Source organism: Phaethon aethereus, assembly GCF_964289735.1.
Source record: "Phaethon aethereus genome assembly, chromosome: Z".
Classification (NCBI taxonomy): Eukaryota; Metazoa; Chordata; class Aves; order Phaethontiformes; family Phaethontidae; genus Phaethon; species Phaethon aethereus.
The window spans coordinates 51,031,720-51,046,742 of record NC_138577.1 but is presented as its reverse complement, the minus strand read 5'-3'; the positions used below and the strand labels follow the sequence as shown (position 1 = coordinate 51,046,742).

At 47.1% G+C, this 15,023-nt stretch overlaps 1 protein-coding gene across 1 annotated transcript; it reads right to left on the bottom strand.

The window, feature by feature from the left end:
• Positions 1–6,870: 6,870 nt before the first annotated feature.
• Positions 6,871–7,962, bottom strand: GADD45G (growth arrest and DNA damage inducible gamma; the record flags this gene model as incomplete). The annotated part of the gene is made up of 4 exons (XM_082013800.1): positions 6,871–6,981; positions 7,376–7,589; positions 7,686–7,787; positions 7,910–7,962. 4 exons carry the CDS (start codon positions 7,960–7,962, stop codon positions 6,871–6,873), a joined length of 480 nt encoding a protein of 159 aa, XP_081869926.1.
• Between the last annotated feature and the right edge of the window lie 7,061 nt (positions 7,963–15,023).

Genomic DNA, 15,023 nt, shown 5'->3' with positions numbered 1-15,023 from the left:
GAGTGCAAGGCTGAGCCTGGCATCAGTGGGGACGAGCAGTTCCCACCCCAGGCAGGACAGGCTGTGCACAGCCCGTCTACCAATTCCTCTGCAACACTCTAGGAGGGGCAGCATGCCAGTAACACAGTCATTTAGTACAAACCATGCAGTGCTTGTTACTGCTTTCTTCTTCAGCAGTTTATTTGAAGGACTTTATAGTGCTACAGAAGCAGAGCAGCAAGTAAGACAGAGAACATCTGCATTAGTGAAGGATACAACGGATACTTTGGGAAAAGTTTAGCGCTTTATGCCATCCTTTTATTTCTAACCGCATCCGAGTAACTTGGACTTCACTGCTCACTTTCCACAAGCGTGCCTTCAACAGCATGAAACCACCTGTAATGACACTGTGCATTTTTTTGATGCATTAAGTCTTACATGCAGAAAAAAACAGCCTACAGTAAGGAGTTTGCTTTTAACATAGGCAAACTTAAAGCACAGAGAGGTTTTGCAACAGCAATAGACGTTGGCACCAGTGTAAGATTTCATAGTCTCCCATTCCATAGCTATCATCCCGTACCATGCAAGAAGATGCATCACCTTGCACTTATCTATATTTAAATAATGTTTTGTGACATTGTAACAATTTAATCCAGTGAGTCAGACCTCGATGTAATATTTTCTTGGGGTACAGTCCTGTTCATCCTTATGTCACCTGGAAATCATCCGCAAGTATTGCGTACCATTGTACCTACGAAGAAGGTCCAGCAGCATAACGAGTGGCAGCTGAAGCAGACAGGTTCCACGTTGGGGACAGCCCCTGCTTTGGCCAGCACAGGACCCACACGGTGCCCTGGCTGTCCTGTGGGGGTGGCATGGCAGTGGGGCAGGCTCACCATGCGTGGCCCATGGAGCCACCTGCTCCTCAGGCACAAAGGCAACGTGCCAGGCAAAGCTGTCCCAACGCTGCCAGTTGGGCAGCGCTGGTCTACTACTACAAAAAAAAAAATCCTTGGCAACCACTTCTAGAAATAGTCCCATTCATCGTTCTTGCCTCAGAAGCAATTAAATCGAGCAAGCTGCTGCCAAAGCAGAATTTTAACCCAGTTAATTCAAGAGCATGCAATTGTTTAAGTTGGTATGTATATGACACTAAAATCTCTTCTTTTGTTAGAAGTAGGCCAATGTATTTTTCTTCTTTTATTGTCAAGACTTGCCTATTTACTCTCAATCAGCAAATAATTGTGCTGTACGTACCAAGTGTGGTCCCATGAGCTGAATGCCCAATAGCAGCTGGAAAGCATTAAGTGGTCCTCTAGAGTACATCTTCTGGCGTGGTTTCTTCCAAAAGAATTCCTGTTTGCATGCTCCAACGCTGTTCTGCCATGTGAACCGAAGCAGGCGAAGATCCACAGATTCATTTCAGCCGCTCAACTGACCCACGCTAACACAGTTATGCAGTTGTGCCCTACGGTACACATTCTCAAGCAGAAGAGTAAAGCCTGAAGTCTTGTATGTAAGTTCATGGCTATACAGCTAAATAAGCTGACTGGTGGAGAACTTTGACTCTGGGCTCCCAGCTGAGCATATAGGTATCTGAATGTACCTGGTAGGTTTCAATGTGCCTTGTTTCTGGAAGCCAGATTTGACACTTTGGGACTTAGTTGCTTGTTTAGGCATTTAAATAGAAATTACTAAGCACCATTGCTTCCTACTGGCTTCAATAGGATGTGAAAGCTAGGCTGTTATAGCTTAGGTGCCCCAAAACAGGGAGTAGGAAGCAAACCTGAGATTCAACGCTCCCAAAATTCTTAACTTCACGGTATAGTGGGACAGTAAAAATTGCTTCTGATATTGAAATTAATCTTGGGTGTTCATTGTTAAATTTTATCACTATTCTGCAATGGATTATAGCTTGCGGGACTTTCTACAGGGAGATATAAGAACTCTTCTTGAAAAAAAGGTGGCTTTTTTCTCATCAGTTCTAGCATGCAGGAAATATTAAATCAGTCAATGAACCTTTTATCAGTAGAGGTACAAGAGCATAAGAGAACCTCTTATCATATAAAGTCAATATCTCTATAGCTAGCAGAAAAAAAACCCAACTCAGTTGCACTCATACTAACTTTTCAAAATCATGATTTCCGGGTAAAGTTAGCTCTACAGAGAAGATTAGACACACAGAATAAAATAATTTTGTGTTCTTTCCATGCATAAAAATCAGAAAATAAGCATGGCAAAATAATCGTATGCCAGTGCAGTGGGAGACTGGAGAAGATTTTATAGCCACTACAACTGTTATGTCTGGGATCTGATTATACTTTTAAATATACCAATACATTCAAATTAATACTTCACATACACTCCAATATTCTGAATGCTGTGTATAAGGATATCTTACTGTGGGACAATGAAGAATGATGGGAGTGTTCACTCATTTGGTATGAAATAATTACAGATGAAGTACTAACTCAACTTTTCCAATATCCTACCATTACATGTTCAGACTTTACAAAGTGAGCAAATCATACCTGCCATGACAAAATGGATAAGGAATGAGCAGGAATGAGAAACTGTCTTCATAAAAACCTGTAGAAAGAATGGTGAGGCACACATACTGTCCGTACAGCTCCATCCCTCTGCCAGACTTGGTTTCTGCCACTGCTGCTTTACGATGAATGAGGTCCTGTGGATGCGTAGTCATCAGCACAGCTGTGTCCCTGCAAGGAACACAGTATTCATACATCCTTCTCCACACATCCCTCCTGCTCACACATGTGATGACATTTGCTTCCACTAGAAATACACTGGCTGTACACTTGCCATGGTTTAACCTGGGCACACGCTGCTCTTCCCTCCTGATGACACGGCATCTGAGACCCAGAGTTAATAGATTTGCTGATATGAGCCAGGGTCTCCCTTATGTGTCAGACAGTGGTGCTACGGCATGTTTCTGCCACTAGCACTTTTGCAAAGATTGTTTCCTTGCAGAACATAGCGTTAATTCAAACAGCCTCCACCTGCGACTAAAACTCCACCAGCCTGCAGAACTCTTAAGGCTGCAAAGAGGGCATGTTGGCGCTCCTTCCCTGAGCATCCACTGCTATAAAGGCTGTTTGAGGACGTCGTCTAGCCTACGCTCAGATTCTATGCAAAGATTATTCTGTGCAGAAGTTCACCTGCCTCTTTCTAATAAACTTATTATCCTCCTTTTCATATTTGCTACTCAACAGCGAAGACAAAGCATTGTTTACAACAGCTATGTCCTGTGTGCAAGGTTATGCATATACATATATCCTGACAAGACGATAACATAGCATGTACTAAAAGAATCAGGTATCTAAAGAGAAGATCACCGTCAATAACCACAAGAGAGAAAAGTGAGAGATGCACAGAAGTGTAACAGGAAGAGAACCGCATTAAGAGAAGGAAACAGCATATGAGGGGAAATTCCTGCCAGTCAGCACTATTAGATGGTGAAATAGATATCCGGGCAGAGAAACGTAAACCCACTGCTCAAAAAATCTTAAATGAAACTTTATACATCGCTACATAAAAAAAAAAGGTACTTAGAAGTATAGAGAGCACCACACAAATGTCTACGATTACAATATTTAAATACGCAGTTCTGATCACCTAGTGGCACACAAGCAAAGCGCTTGGTGGAAAGCAGACCTTCAGAAGGAGAGCCAGAAGCACCACCGCTCTGTGGCTCCACTCTGTGTCCCACACCCCCTGCTGTGTCACTAGGCTGGCTCATGTCCTGGAGAACCACCTTTGTTGTTAATAACCATTAACTTCAATCTTCTCCCCACAGCCCTCTGATGTGTCCCACCGCGGCACAAAGCAAGCCAGCCTGTGAAGACCACGCAGCAGGGCTGGGTGTAGGCTCCACGGCAGAGCTCCCAGCAGACCTCACCAGCCCCGCAAACCTGTACAGTCCCTGTCCCAGGCACTCCTGTTTCCCGGGAAGGTGAGGTATGCCGGGCACATTGCTCCCAGACACAAGAGGATACCGTCCCTGCCCTCCAGATCCCCCAGATACCAGGCAAAACACCCTGGGCAACTGGTGAGCCAACCAATATCTCCCAACCAGCTGTCCCCACCACAGCCAGCAATACCCAAGTCTACTGTACACTTTAACAGCTGTATAGCTGCTCCTTGCACAGTTACACATCTGATCAGATAAAGGTGGAGTCTACTTGTATCAGTAAATACCAGCTGCTGAATTTTTGCTACATTAAGTAGTGTTGATCATTACCGATACTTGCAGCAGCACATAACTTGCAAGTTGCAGCTGCCTTTAGTTGCAATGCCGTATTAATAACATTTGCAGGCGAACTCAGTTTAATACGATTCGCATTACAGTGGGTCTGCATTGAGCCAGAAGGGGTTTCAGGAGAATTGTATGGGTCACTAAAGTAAGAAATTGCGTACCTCCCCTGAGGCACTGCTTACAGCTTCGCAAAACTAACTGGGGCGGCGAAGGTCAGCCTCCCATCTTCTAAGGGACTAGAGGCAACGTCCTCACCAGGGTGTTTTTGTGTTGCCTCATTAATTTTTTTGCTGCATAATATATTTCTTCCATAAAAGCTGGAAAACTGAACTTCCTACCAGGTACAACAAACTATCCATGCCTATTGTCTCAGCTAACAAATTGATCGCACTTCTTCTCTGCTGTACTTTAATTGTATATGCAACTGTAGACGTAATTGTATACGTGCTTGAGAACTTCCTTCGATCTTCTCAGGCTTTTGTTTAAACCACTCAAGGCTGTAAAGTACTGCTTTCACTTTACATAAAAGTTGATTTCAGGACAATTCGCTTTAATCTGTTCTTGGCTCCGAGTACTGATGAGGCCCCAAGCAAAGAACAGAAATATGTTTCTCAGCTGTAAAACCATTGAAGAAACCTGCATTTGCTAAGGGAAAAATAGAAAAATGTATAATAAAGCAACCAGACTTGATATTTTCTATCTATCAAGGAAATTGCCTTAAAGGCAGTTTCTGTTATCACAGCTGCCAAAGCTGTTTATTCTCTTAGCTCCTCCGTGTGACTTTTCTCAGAGTCCTAGAGCAGACACCAGTTGAGGAGTGCGGGTTAAGTACAAAAACAGGCTGCGTGGCAACTCCTGTAACTGAAGCGCAAGAAGGAATACTTGTGGCGGTCTGAGGCCCCTACAATTTTTGCTTCAGCCTGAACTCTGGTTATGCTGCCATCCCAACAGCCCCTCAGGACACAGCCACAAAGGCCAAGCAGTGCTAGATACCTCCTCTACAAGGGAGTGTATTCCCGGAATGCTGGAGCTGCATTTGAACTTCCCTTATCAGGAACAATGAAACCAAGAGCAAGCAGCTTCCCAGAAACCACAACTGTTTGAGATACCCTGTGTCGAAGTGACCACTTTTCAGCAAGTGCTACTGTCAATCACTGCAAGCCAGCCTAGAGGAAATGTAATTGTGATAACTGAGTATTTTTAGTGTCTATACAGGAAGTGAGTCGTTTGGCTTTCTTGCTCTCTGAAGAAGGGATCATTACTATGCCAATTTAACATCAAGCCCCAGAGAAAACATATAGATCATGCACAGAAATGGGGTGATATTTCCCCTTTTAACATAAGGTCAAATCAGCCTGCCCGTATTAACTTTCTGTGACAGGATCTCTAAAAAAGGCCACACCATCTTTACATTGTTTTGGACTTAATTTGGTGTTGTCATGCAATTAGGTTTTGCAAAAGTGGCTTCTGGAGTGACAGCTTCTATTGTTACAGCATATGGCAATCAGAGAGCAGCTTGTGGCAGATGCAATGTTTATTCACTATTAGCTACTTTTAGATTTAACAATGTCATTATAATCAAAGCAAATGTTAGATGTATTTGACATCTAAGGAGTCCTGTAGCCCCCCCATCATGTTTAAACTGCTTCTGTCAAGTGGGAACACTGCAGCTCTGAATGAGTCTTACTAAGTCATATTTAAGAATTAATGATGCAATTTTCTGGAGGTCTGTATTCCAAGAAAAACCTGTTTCTAACATGTATTGTGTTCATCTAGCAGACTACAAAGACCACCTATTACAATAAGCAAGCTCATTAAGCATGCAGCTCCTTAGTCTTGCAAGCTGTTGCGATAAGCAGCTGTTGCAAGAGGTTGAAAGGTTGAATTACCAACTTGGGCAGCACAGCTCTTCATACAAGCTGGCCCAGGAGAGAAAGTATTTGAGCAATAGCTCCATTACTGTGGAATATACCTTTGAGTACAGCACACTAGCAAAACATCAGGGGTATTTCAGTGACATGCTTCCCCACCCAGTAAGCAAGACACTCCCAGACATTAATTGTCAAAAATTTATTATGAAAGCTTCAACAGCAGCAAATATTTCAATAAAAATTATTGCATTATTAAACCAGTTCTGCAGAGTGACCCAAGAGGCCTGTTGAAGTCTGTCCACTTTGGAGTCTCTGTATTTGTCTTAGTAATCAGTCCCTAGTAGTCCATCAAATGTTGAAACTTTCTTCTGTGTTTTGTAGACAGCACCAACAGTTCAGTTACAGTTCTCTGTCCAGTCCTCCTGGAAAGTTTTGGCCCACTTCCCTCAACTTTCTCTCTGCCTTCTGAAACAGCTCCACTTGACCAGGAATCTTGCAATACTTCTTTCAGTCCCATGGTGTATGTCAGCCTCTCCACGGTTGCAGTCTACCAAGGCTCACTGGTGAGGCGAGCTGTTCTTTCTCCTCCGTAAGAGCCCACTGCATGCCAGTCTGAGTGACTTTAATCCAGTCTCTTGACCAGGCTAATCCATGGAATCAGCAGCTTGTTGCACACTTCGGTGAGCCCACTCCACGTGGAGAATGCATCAAAGGTTTCAGCCTCCCCAATGCACTGGGTCACCATCACTCAGGCAGGGTGATAGTTGGCACCCAGTCATTGATATTTCGGCTCTCTTCACAAAATGAGTTCAATTTTTCTAGGTCTGGGTCCTTCCAGCCATCTTCATTCGGGTTCTGCCAGAAAGAAAAAAGTTGCACACCATGAGCACTGCCTGCCAGCTGAAGTCATCACAATATTTACAGAAGCATTAGCTTAGGAAGCAAGGCATTCTTACATGGTTTCTGTCCCAACACAGACAACACAGGAAGCAGAAATGTTACCCTTGTGGCCAACAAAGGAAATCCACAGTTACAAGAAGCATAGCCTACTACTACTCAGCTGACTTGCTGAACACTGCTGAACAGTGTACACCAAGCCCCCTTTCTCTGCCCAGAAGAGGATGTGACTACCAGTGGGAGCTGGGAACACCCCAGAAGGCTCTAACAGTCCCATGTAGAGGCCAGTGGCACAAGCACAGCCCCAGAGGTCAGCGCCCCAACCACCACTGGCCTCCTGCAGGACACCCACCGTGATGAGGATGCAGTGGAGGTCTCGCGGCTCCCCAGATTCCTCGCTGGGCCCCACGATGGCAGCCAGCTTGGCCACGTCGTTCACCCGCACGATGTCAATGTCATTCTCACAGCAGAAGGCCTGGATCAGGGTGAAGTGGATCTGCAGGGCAATGTCCCCCTCATCCTCCTCGTCGGTGGCCAGGACGCAGAAAGCAACGTTGTCGGGATCACTGCAAGAGGGGAGCAGCGACGTTGAGCCCTGCGGCCAGCCCCGAAGCCCCCACGGCCCGCCGGCCGGCCGCCCGGCCCCCGCCCGCCGTACTTACACATTCATCAGCTTGGCCGACTCGTAGACGCCGGCGGTGAGGCAGCCGCGGCGCTGCGCCGACACCAGAAGCTCGTGGAGGGCCTTGCCGGCGCCCTGCATCCTGCACGCCGGGAGGGGGCAGAGAGTCAGCGCGGCGCCGCAACCGTCCCCAACGGCCGCCCTGCTTCCCTCGCCTCGCCCCGCGCCGCCGCCGCTCCCGGCCCGCCCGCCGCCCAGACGTACCAGTCGTGGCCCGCAGGCACCGGCTCCTGTCCGTGGATCTCCTCCAGAGTCATAGCAGCGGGCTCCCACAGCGCGGCGGCTCCCAGCGGCAGCTTCCAACGCCCGCTCGCTTCGCGCTCCCCGAGCACTCTGAGACGGCAGCCCCCCGGCCGCCCTATTTATAGCCCACGCGGCGGCGGCGCCGGCAGCTGGCGGCGCCTTCTGGGCTCCCATTGGCCGGAAGGAGAGAAGGGGGGTCATTATTATGCTAATCGGCGCGCGCCGGCGAGGAAGGCGGAGGGGGGGGAGAGGAAGAGGAGGAGGAGCAGGCGGCTCGTGCCTGCAGGCCACGTGGGGAGGGAGCGGGTGGGGGCGGGGCGCAGGCACACGCCGCTCCGCTCCGCCCAGCCCCGCAGGAGGCAGCGCCTGCGCGGCCGGCGCGAGCGGGGCGGTGGCTCCCCCGTCCCGGCGGGGTTTAGCCACCGGACAGTACCGGGGCGGTGGCTGTGCGAGGCTCGGAACCGAAAATCCAAACAGTGCAGGAGGGAGGGAGCAGATTAAAATAAACACTCCAAAAAAACCATTAAAAGGGTTTTATCGATGTCATTAACGCAGGTGCCAAGTCCCGCTCTCGGGAGGAGACGGTCCCTGCAGCAGCCCGGGCTGAGGAGCCGCGCTGGGGAGGAGGCCCTGGGGCCATGGTGGGCAGCGCCTGGGCACGGCCGGCAGCGGCCCCGGCGGCGACGAAGGCCCCCCGAGTCCTGGGCTGTGCGAACAGGGGCCCGGCGAGTCGGTCGGGGGAGACGACGATCCCCTCTGCTCGGCGCTCCTGAGACGAGAGCTATGTCGTTTGTCCGGTTTGGGCACCCCCAGCAGAGGGAACACATCAGTAAAGTGGAGCAGGTTCAGATGAGGGCACTGAGGGCACCGAGGTGTCCAGGGCTGCAGCTCTGTCCTGCCCGGCGGGCTGAGGGACCGGCGCCGGTTCAGCATGGGGAAGGTACAGTTCGGGGGGCACTAAACAGCAGCCCCCCAAAACCTGTGGGGCTCTCATCAAGAAGACAGGTCCAGGGTCTTCACAGCAATGACAAGCGACAAGGGGCATGAGTTGAATTAAGGTACTCGGGCGGGATGCAAGGGAAACCCGAGCAGTGGAGCAGGCTGCCCAGGGAGGCTATGCAGGCTCCATCCTTGCAGGGCTGCAAGCCCCGGTGGGACAAAGCCCTGCGAGACCTGGTCTGAGCTCCCTGGTGACCCTGCTGCAAGCAGAACTCCTGAGGTCCTGTCTCAGTTGTATTGTCCTATGATCTTACCGGTTTTTTTTTTTTTTTTCCCAGCAAATAGGGATTTCTTTCAGTTGAGCTTTATTAAAAGTAGATCTAATTTGGATAGTAACCTGAGCTGGAATGTATCCTTTAAAATTAATTCAGTGTGAAACGTGTGTGATTGCTGAACTCGGATCTTCAGCAAACCAAGCAATAGTAAAACAAATTTTCCCACTGCGAATGAGAATGGTCTAAATGTTAAAGGGCAAATCACTTTCCAAGTCCTTTCAATCTCCGACATCTCGGCTTAGGTTGCCAGTTAGTACTTGTCCACAGAGCAACCGCTTCAAACCAGCACCAAGTCAGTTCACAGAGGTGATGGAGAGCCACCTTGAGGTAGGATCTCTTGCAAACCTGTGCCAGACCGAGTCCAGCAGGTTGCACAAAGGTCTATAACCTGTCACCCTCACTGCTCCCTCGCCTCTGGTCGCATCGTCCCCTTTCAAATGTGTTTAAACCCAGACGCCGGGGATGGCCTTTCCAGTACCTCGCCGGGAGCCCTGGATCAAGCACGGCTGGTCTGTGACTTTCAGCCTCTTTGAACATGGTAATTTCAGAAGTGCTCACAGCTGAGCCACTTCAATGGCTTGCTGTGTTTCTGCTTCCAGTCATTTCTAGTTAGTGTCCCGGGCATTACTGCAGGTGACGGCATTGGAGCCTGCAGTAATCTCTTAGCGAGCTTCTATTTTAAACTGATGACAGCAGCAGAGTCTGCCAGATACATCCAACCTCTCTGAGAACATTTCTCAGATGATATCGACAGACCTCAGGATTGAGGAGACAGCTCTTTGTTGTAACCACCAATTCTCAAGCCTAATGATCTTTTTCACCCTACTGATGTGCAAAGGCATTCTTGACTTGTGAACCCATACCAGTGACCTGGCACGCTGAACTTCCTTGAGCAGGGCATAAATTCTTCGTTTCTTTTCTTTAAAAAATACTTGGGAAGTTTTTCAGCAAATTATCTCCCAGTCTGTATTCATGAAATGGCAATTGTCTCCAATTGTTGGAACGAGCATAGTGTACGCAGTTTGTACTATTCATTCTCAAAAGGTAAAAAGCCTTCATACGTCTGCTCTTTTTTTTTTTTCCCTGTAAATATATAAATGGGGAGGAATGTAGAAGAACAGCTTGAGTGGTAAATGGCAGCTTTATGTTTTCTTATTAAATTGTGTTAGAGACATTGAACGGTACATCTCTTAGAAGTATTGAAGGGCCTGTTTCTGATGTACTACAGTTTCATTGCACGATGAAATAGGTGAAAAACCCAGAACTGACTCAGAGCTTTGAAAGATGCTGATATTAACTATAACTTCGATGAGTTTTCCATTACAGTGGAAATTAAAGTTACTTAAAATGGATCAAAATTAGTAGACCAAAGTAACTTGTAGTGGATAACAGTGCATATGTAGTAGTGTTAACATATATAAGTACCTAAATAATAAACCGGTGTATGGAATCACATTAACACATTAATCCTTTCACATGCAAGCTTCCAGTCTTGGCTTAATGACACAGCACCACGGAGTTACAGCTTCTTGTCATCACACTTTTCAGTTTGCCCCATTGTTCCTGGGTCTCCTAGCACAGATGGTGCTGAAGGCCATGAAGCATTACCAGACACCTGATCCAGCTTATTTTGAACCACAGTATCAACACCAGGCCTCCAATGCAGAAGAGGAGGTGCAGGAAGGACAGCTGTGCCTGCCTGAGGTCCTGTCCCTGTTCTGAAGGCGTCAGCTCTGCAGACATGATACCTTTGATGTCTAACAAGCAGGCTGAGCTTAAGTGGAGGTTGGGCTCCACTGCTTGCTTTCTTGGTCTTTTCCTCATGTGTTTTTAATGCATCCATGAAAGAAAAGAAAAAAAAAAAATCCTTTTTGTTTTTCATCATTCCTGGCAATGAACACCAGAGAAAGGGTGCAGAATGGTTCCATCTGAAAGTGGAAGTTACACCCTCCATTCCCACAGGACAGTTGAGCACACTTAGGTGTACTTAAGTGTCCTCAGTATGCTTATGTGCCAAACACTGAACAAGAAAATTCACTTGTGCAAATGCAGCTCAGTATAATCTATGGGTTTGATGGAAAACCGGTAGGGACCACACCTCTGGTGGATCAACTGTGGAGTGCTTGAAGCTATCCTGTAGATTGGTGACGAGTGGCATTCTTAAGGGGTCCGTACTAGGGCCAGTACTCTTTTATATCTTCATCAATGACATAGGCAGTGGGATCGAGTGCACCCTCAGCAAGTTTGCAGATGACACCAAGCTGAGTGGTGTGGCTGACATGCCTGAGGGATGGGATGCCATCCAGAGGGACCTGGACAAGCTCAAGGAATGGGCCAATGTGAACCTCATGAGGTTCAACAAGGCCAAGTGCAGGGTCCTGCAACTGGGTCGGGGCAACCCCCAGTATCATCACAGGCTGGGAGATGAAGGAATTGAGGGCAGCAGCCCTGCCAAGAAGGACTTGGGGGTACTGGTGGATGAAAAGCTGGATGTGAGCTATCAATGTGCGCTTGCAGCCCAGCAGGCCAACCTTATCCTGGGCTGCATCCAAAGCAGCGTGGCCAGCAGGTCGAGGGAGGTGATTCTGTCCTGCCTCCAGATCTGGAGCCCGCAGCACAAGAAAGACATGGACCTGTTGGAGAGGGTCTAGAGGAGGGCCACAAAAATGATCAGAGGGCTGGAACACCTCTCCTGTGAGAACAGGCTGAGAGAGTTGGGGTCGTTCAGTGTGGAGAAGAGAAGGCTCCGGGGAGACCTTATTGCAGCCTTCCAGTACTTAAAGGGGGCTTATAGGAAAGATGGGGACAGACTTTTTAGCAGGGCCTGTTGTGACAGGACAACAGGTAATAGTTTTAAACTGAGAGAGTATAGATTTTGACTAGATATAAGGAAGAAGTTTTTCACAATGAAGGTGGTAAAACACTGGCACAGGTTGCCCAGAGAGGTGGTGGATGTCCCATAACTGGGAACCCCCAAGCTCAGGATGGACGGGGCTCTGAGCACCATCGTCTAGTTGAAGATGTCCCTGCTCATTGCAGGGGGGTTGGAGTAGGTGACCCTTAAAGGTCCCTTCCAACCCAAAGTATTCTCTGATTCTATGATCAGCGTGGGAACATCACAGGGCAACAGCAGTGTCAGACATGAGTAAGTGGATTTTGCCGTTATATTTGACAGCGGTGGTATAACGCCCGTGCCACTTACCCGTGCTTTCCATAGCATGAAAAGCCTCGCCCGCAAACCCTGGTGTTCCCCCTGGCACCTATAGCACGTGACCAAACGCGATGCTGCGTTCACAGTAGAGCTGTGACCTCTGGTGGACGTCTAAAATATTACTCCTGCAAAAAAAATAATTTAACAGCCTGCTGACACTCGGTACTTTACATTCGGTTCCTGTTTTCATATCCTTAATGGTTTTAATGAAAATTTAGGGGGGAAAAAGGTAGACGTTGGTGTTTCCTATGTGAAGAAAACCCCTAAAAGAGTGCCCTAATCTTATAAAGAGTCAGATGCAGAGTAACAGGGAAATAATAGTATATTCAATCACAACAAAGGCAAGTAGCCTAGCGGAATGTTAAAAGATAAAACTGCACACAGAGTGCACCCCTGTATATATGCTAAGAAACATGAGTTTGTCATTTTTTGAGGAAAATCACAGAATCACAGAATCACTAAGGTTGGAAAGGACCTTCAAGATCCTCAAGTCCAGCCATTAATCCAGCACCACCATGTCCCCTAAACCATGTCCTGAAGTGCCACATCCACACGTTTTTTGAACACTTCCAGAGATGGCGACTCCACCACCTCCCTGGGCAGCCTGTTCCAATGCCTGACCACCCTCTCAGTGAAGAAATTTTTCCTAATATCCAACCTAAACCTCCCCTGGCACAACTTGAGGCCATTTCCTCTTGTCCTATCGCTAGTTACTTGGGAGAAGAGGCCAACACCCTCGTCGCCACAACCCCCTTTCAGCTGAAGAGCAGCAGACACAGACATCACCCTTTGGCCTAACTGAGACAGACTCAAGCCTTCCACATCAGAAAAGGCATGCAAGCCAGCCCAGCCGGGGGGCTCTTACATTGCTCTTACATTGCCCCAACCTGTCTGGTGCTCTTCTGGCTCGTGCTGCATTCCTGGACTTCCCATCAGAAAGGTCCTTTTTACCAAGAAATACCAGTCCTTTCAGTTTAGATGGAGTACCCCCAACCTCAAGTCTTTCCAAATCTGTCAGAACTCTTCCTCATCCCATTCCAGTCCTCCATCCAGTCCAGTGTTTGCAGCCCTGGTGGCCTCACCCAGCAAGCTTCCGTCTCCAGATAGGGCATCTCACACAATAAAAAACAAACCAGAAAAGGTCTCTACAAAACCTAGAAGTTGTAGAAAGCGGAGCTGCAGTCCCAACTTCCTCCACAAAACCTCTGGCTATGATCAAGCTGGTGTTGCGTTTCCATCAGACCAACAGGTCACACAGTTTTTGTATTATTTCCTTCCACTGAACCTGAAACAGATGCTGCTGATCCCCATGCCTAGTAAACCAGATAGCTCCCTCTGTTCATACACTCTGTCCTGTGGCACTTTCACCACCAAAGTGCCACCTGCCAAGACCAAACACCCACAGTCTATAGGCAGGAGGGACGTGTAACTTACTGAGAAAGCAGTGAAGTAAGAGTTTTTGCAGCATCTTTTTTTTCTACAAAAATAAACCTGCATATTACAAGTCTTAGTTGAAAATTATGCTGTAGGAATAGAAGCAGTATGCATCTGAATTAAGTGCTTTACTGTTTTGTTTAAAAAATTGAGTATTCCCACAAATGTAACTGAAGTGCTATAGGATGGACATCACTTAATTGGCTGCATAGACCTGACTGTTACAGGATGTAATGCAGATGAGCACAGAGCCCTCATTTCTGTCATCTTTTCCAGTTTTGTGCTAAAAAGGGCAAAAGCACCTCTTGCATTAATTTTGGTTGTTTGAGTTTTTGTACAGAGAATGGCACACTGCATCAAGTAGCCAAAAGAGTTTGTTTGTAATTGTTGCTGAATTCACACTGCTAGTGCGTTTTTCCTCCTGCAGATCCTATGCTTAAAATAAAGCAAGAAACCAGAAATTTTGATCTAACAATAGAGAATCATCTTTCTAATAATAGATGAATGTTTCTCTCCTGTTCTAAGAAAAGAAAGAATTGCTTTAAAAGTTTTACAGAGATGGCTATTTTTAGTCAACTCTTTTATAGAGGTGGGAGGTTGAAAGAGGTAATTTTGAAAACACATACTTGGAGCGAGTAAGAGCCCTCATAGAGGAAGAGCCAAGGGAAGGGAAGAAATACTGCACCCAGCAACTTATACTGGAGCAACTCTGCGTATTCTGCCTTGCTTTGCTTCAATAGATGGCAGCCCCTGCCTGATAATGTAAATGGATATTGCTCTCTAGGACATCTTGTATTCTGGCATCAGCTAAAAGCATCAGCCAGCCAATGCAACAGGGTGTTTGGGATCAGGACACAACCAACCATCCTTGAAACTGGTTGTTTGAAAAGGGTCCTTTATACCCTTCTCACCTCAAAACAAGAGTGCTATTTTCCCCAGCAGGAAAAGTGATTTATTTACACAGCTACTTAGATACCTGTACTGCATTTATCTGGCCATGTGATGCCTCAATTAAAGATAGTCATATATAATGTCTATATGCACACCACTGCATGTTTGGGTTTCATATTTTAAACAAGACATACATCTCCTACCCACCTCTGTCCACCGAGAGTGACTAACAGCATTACAGATGATAGAAAAAGATTTTCTTTTC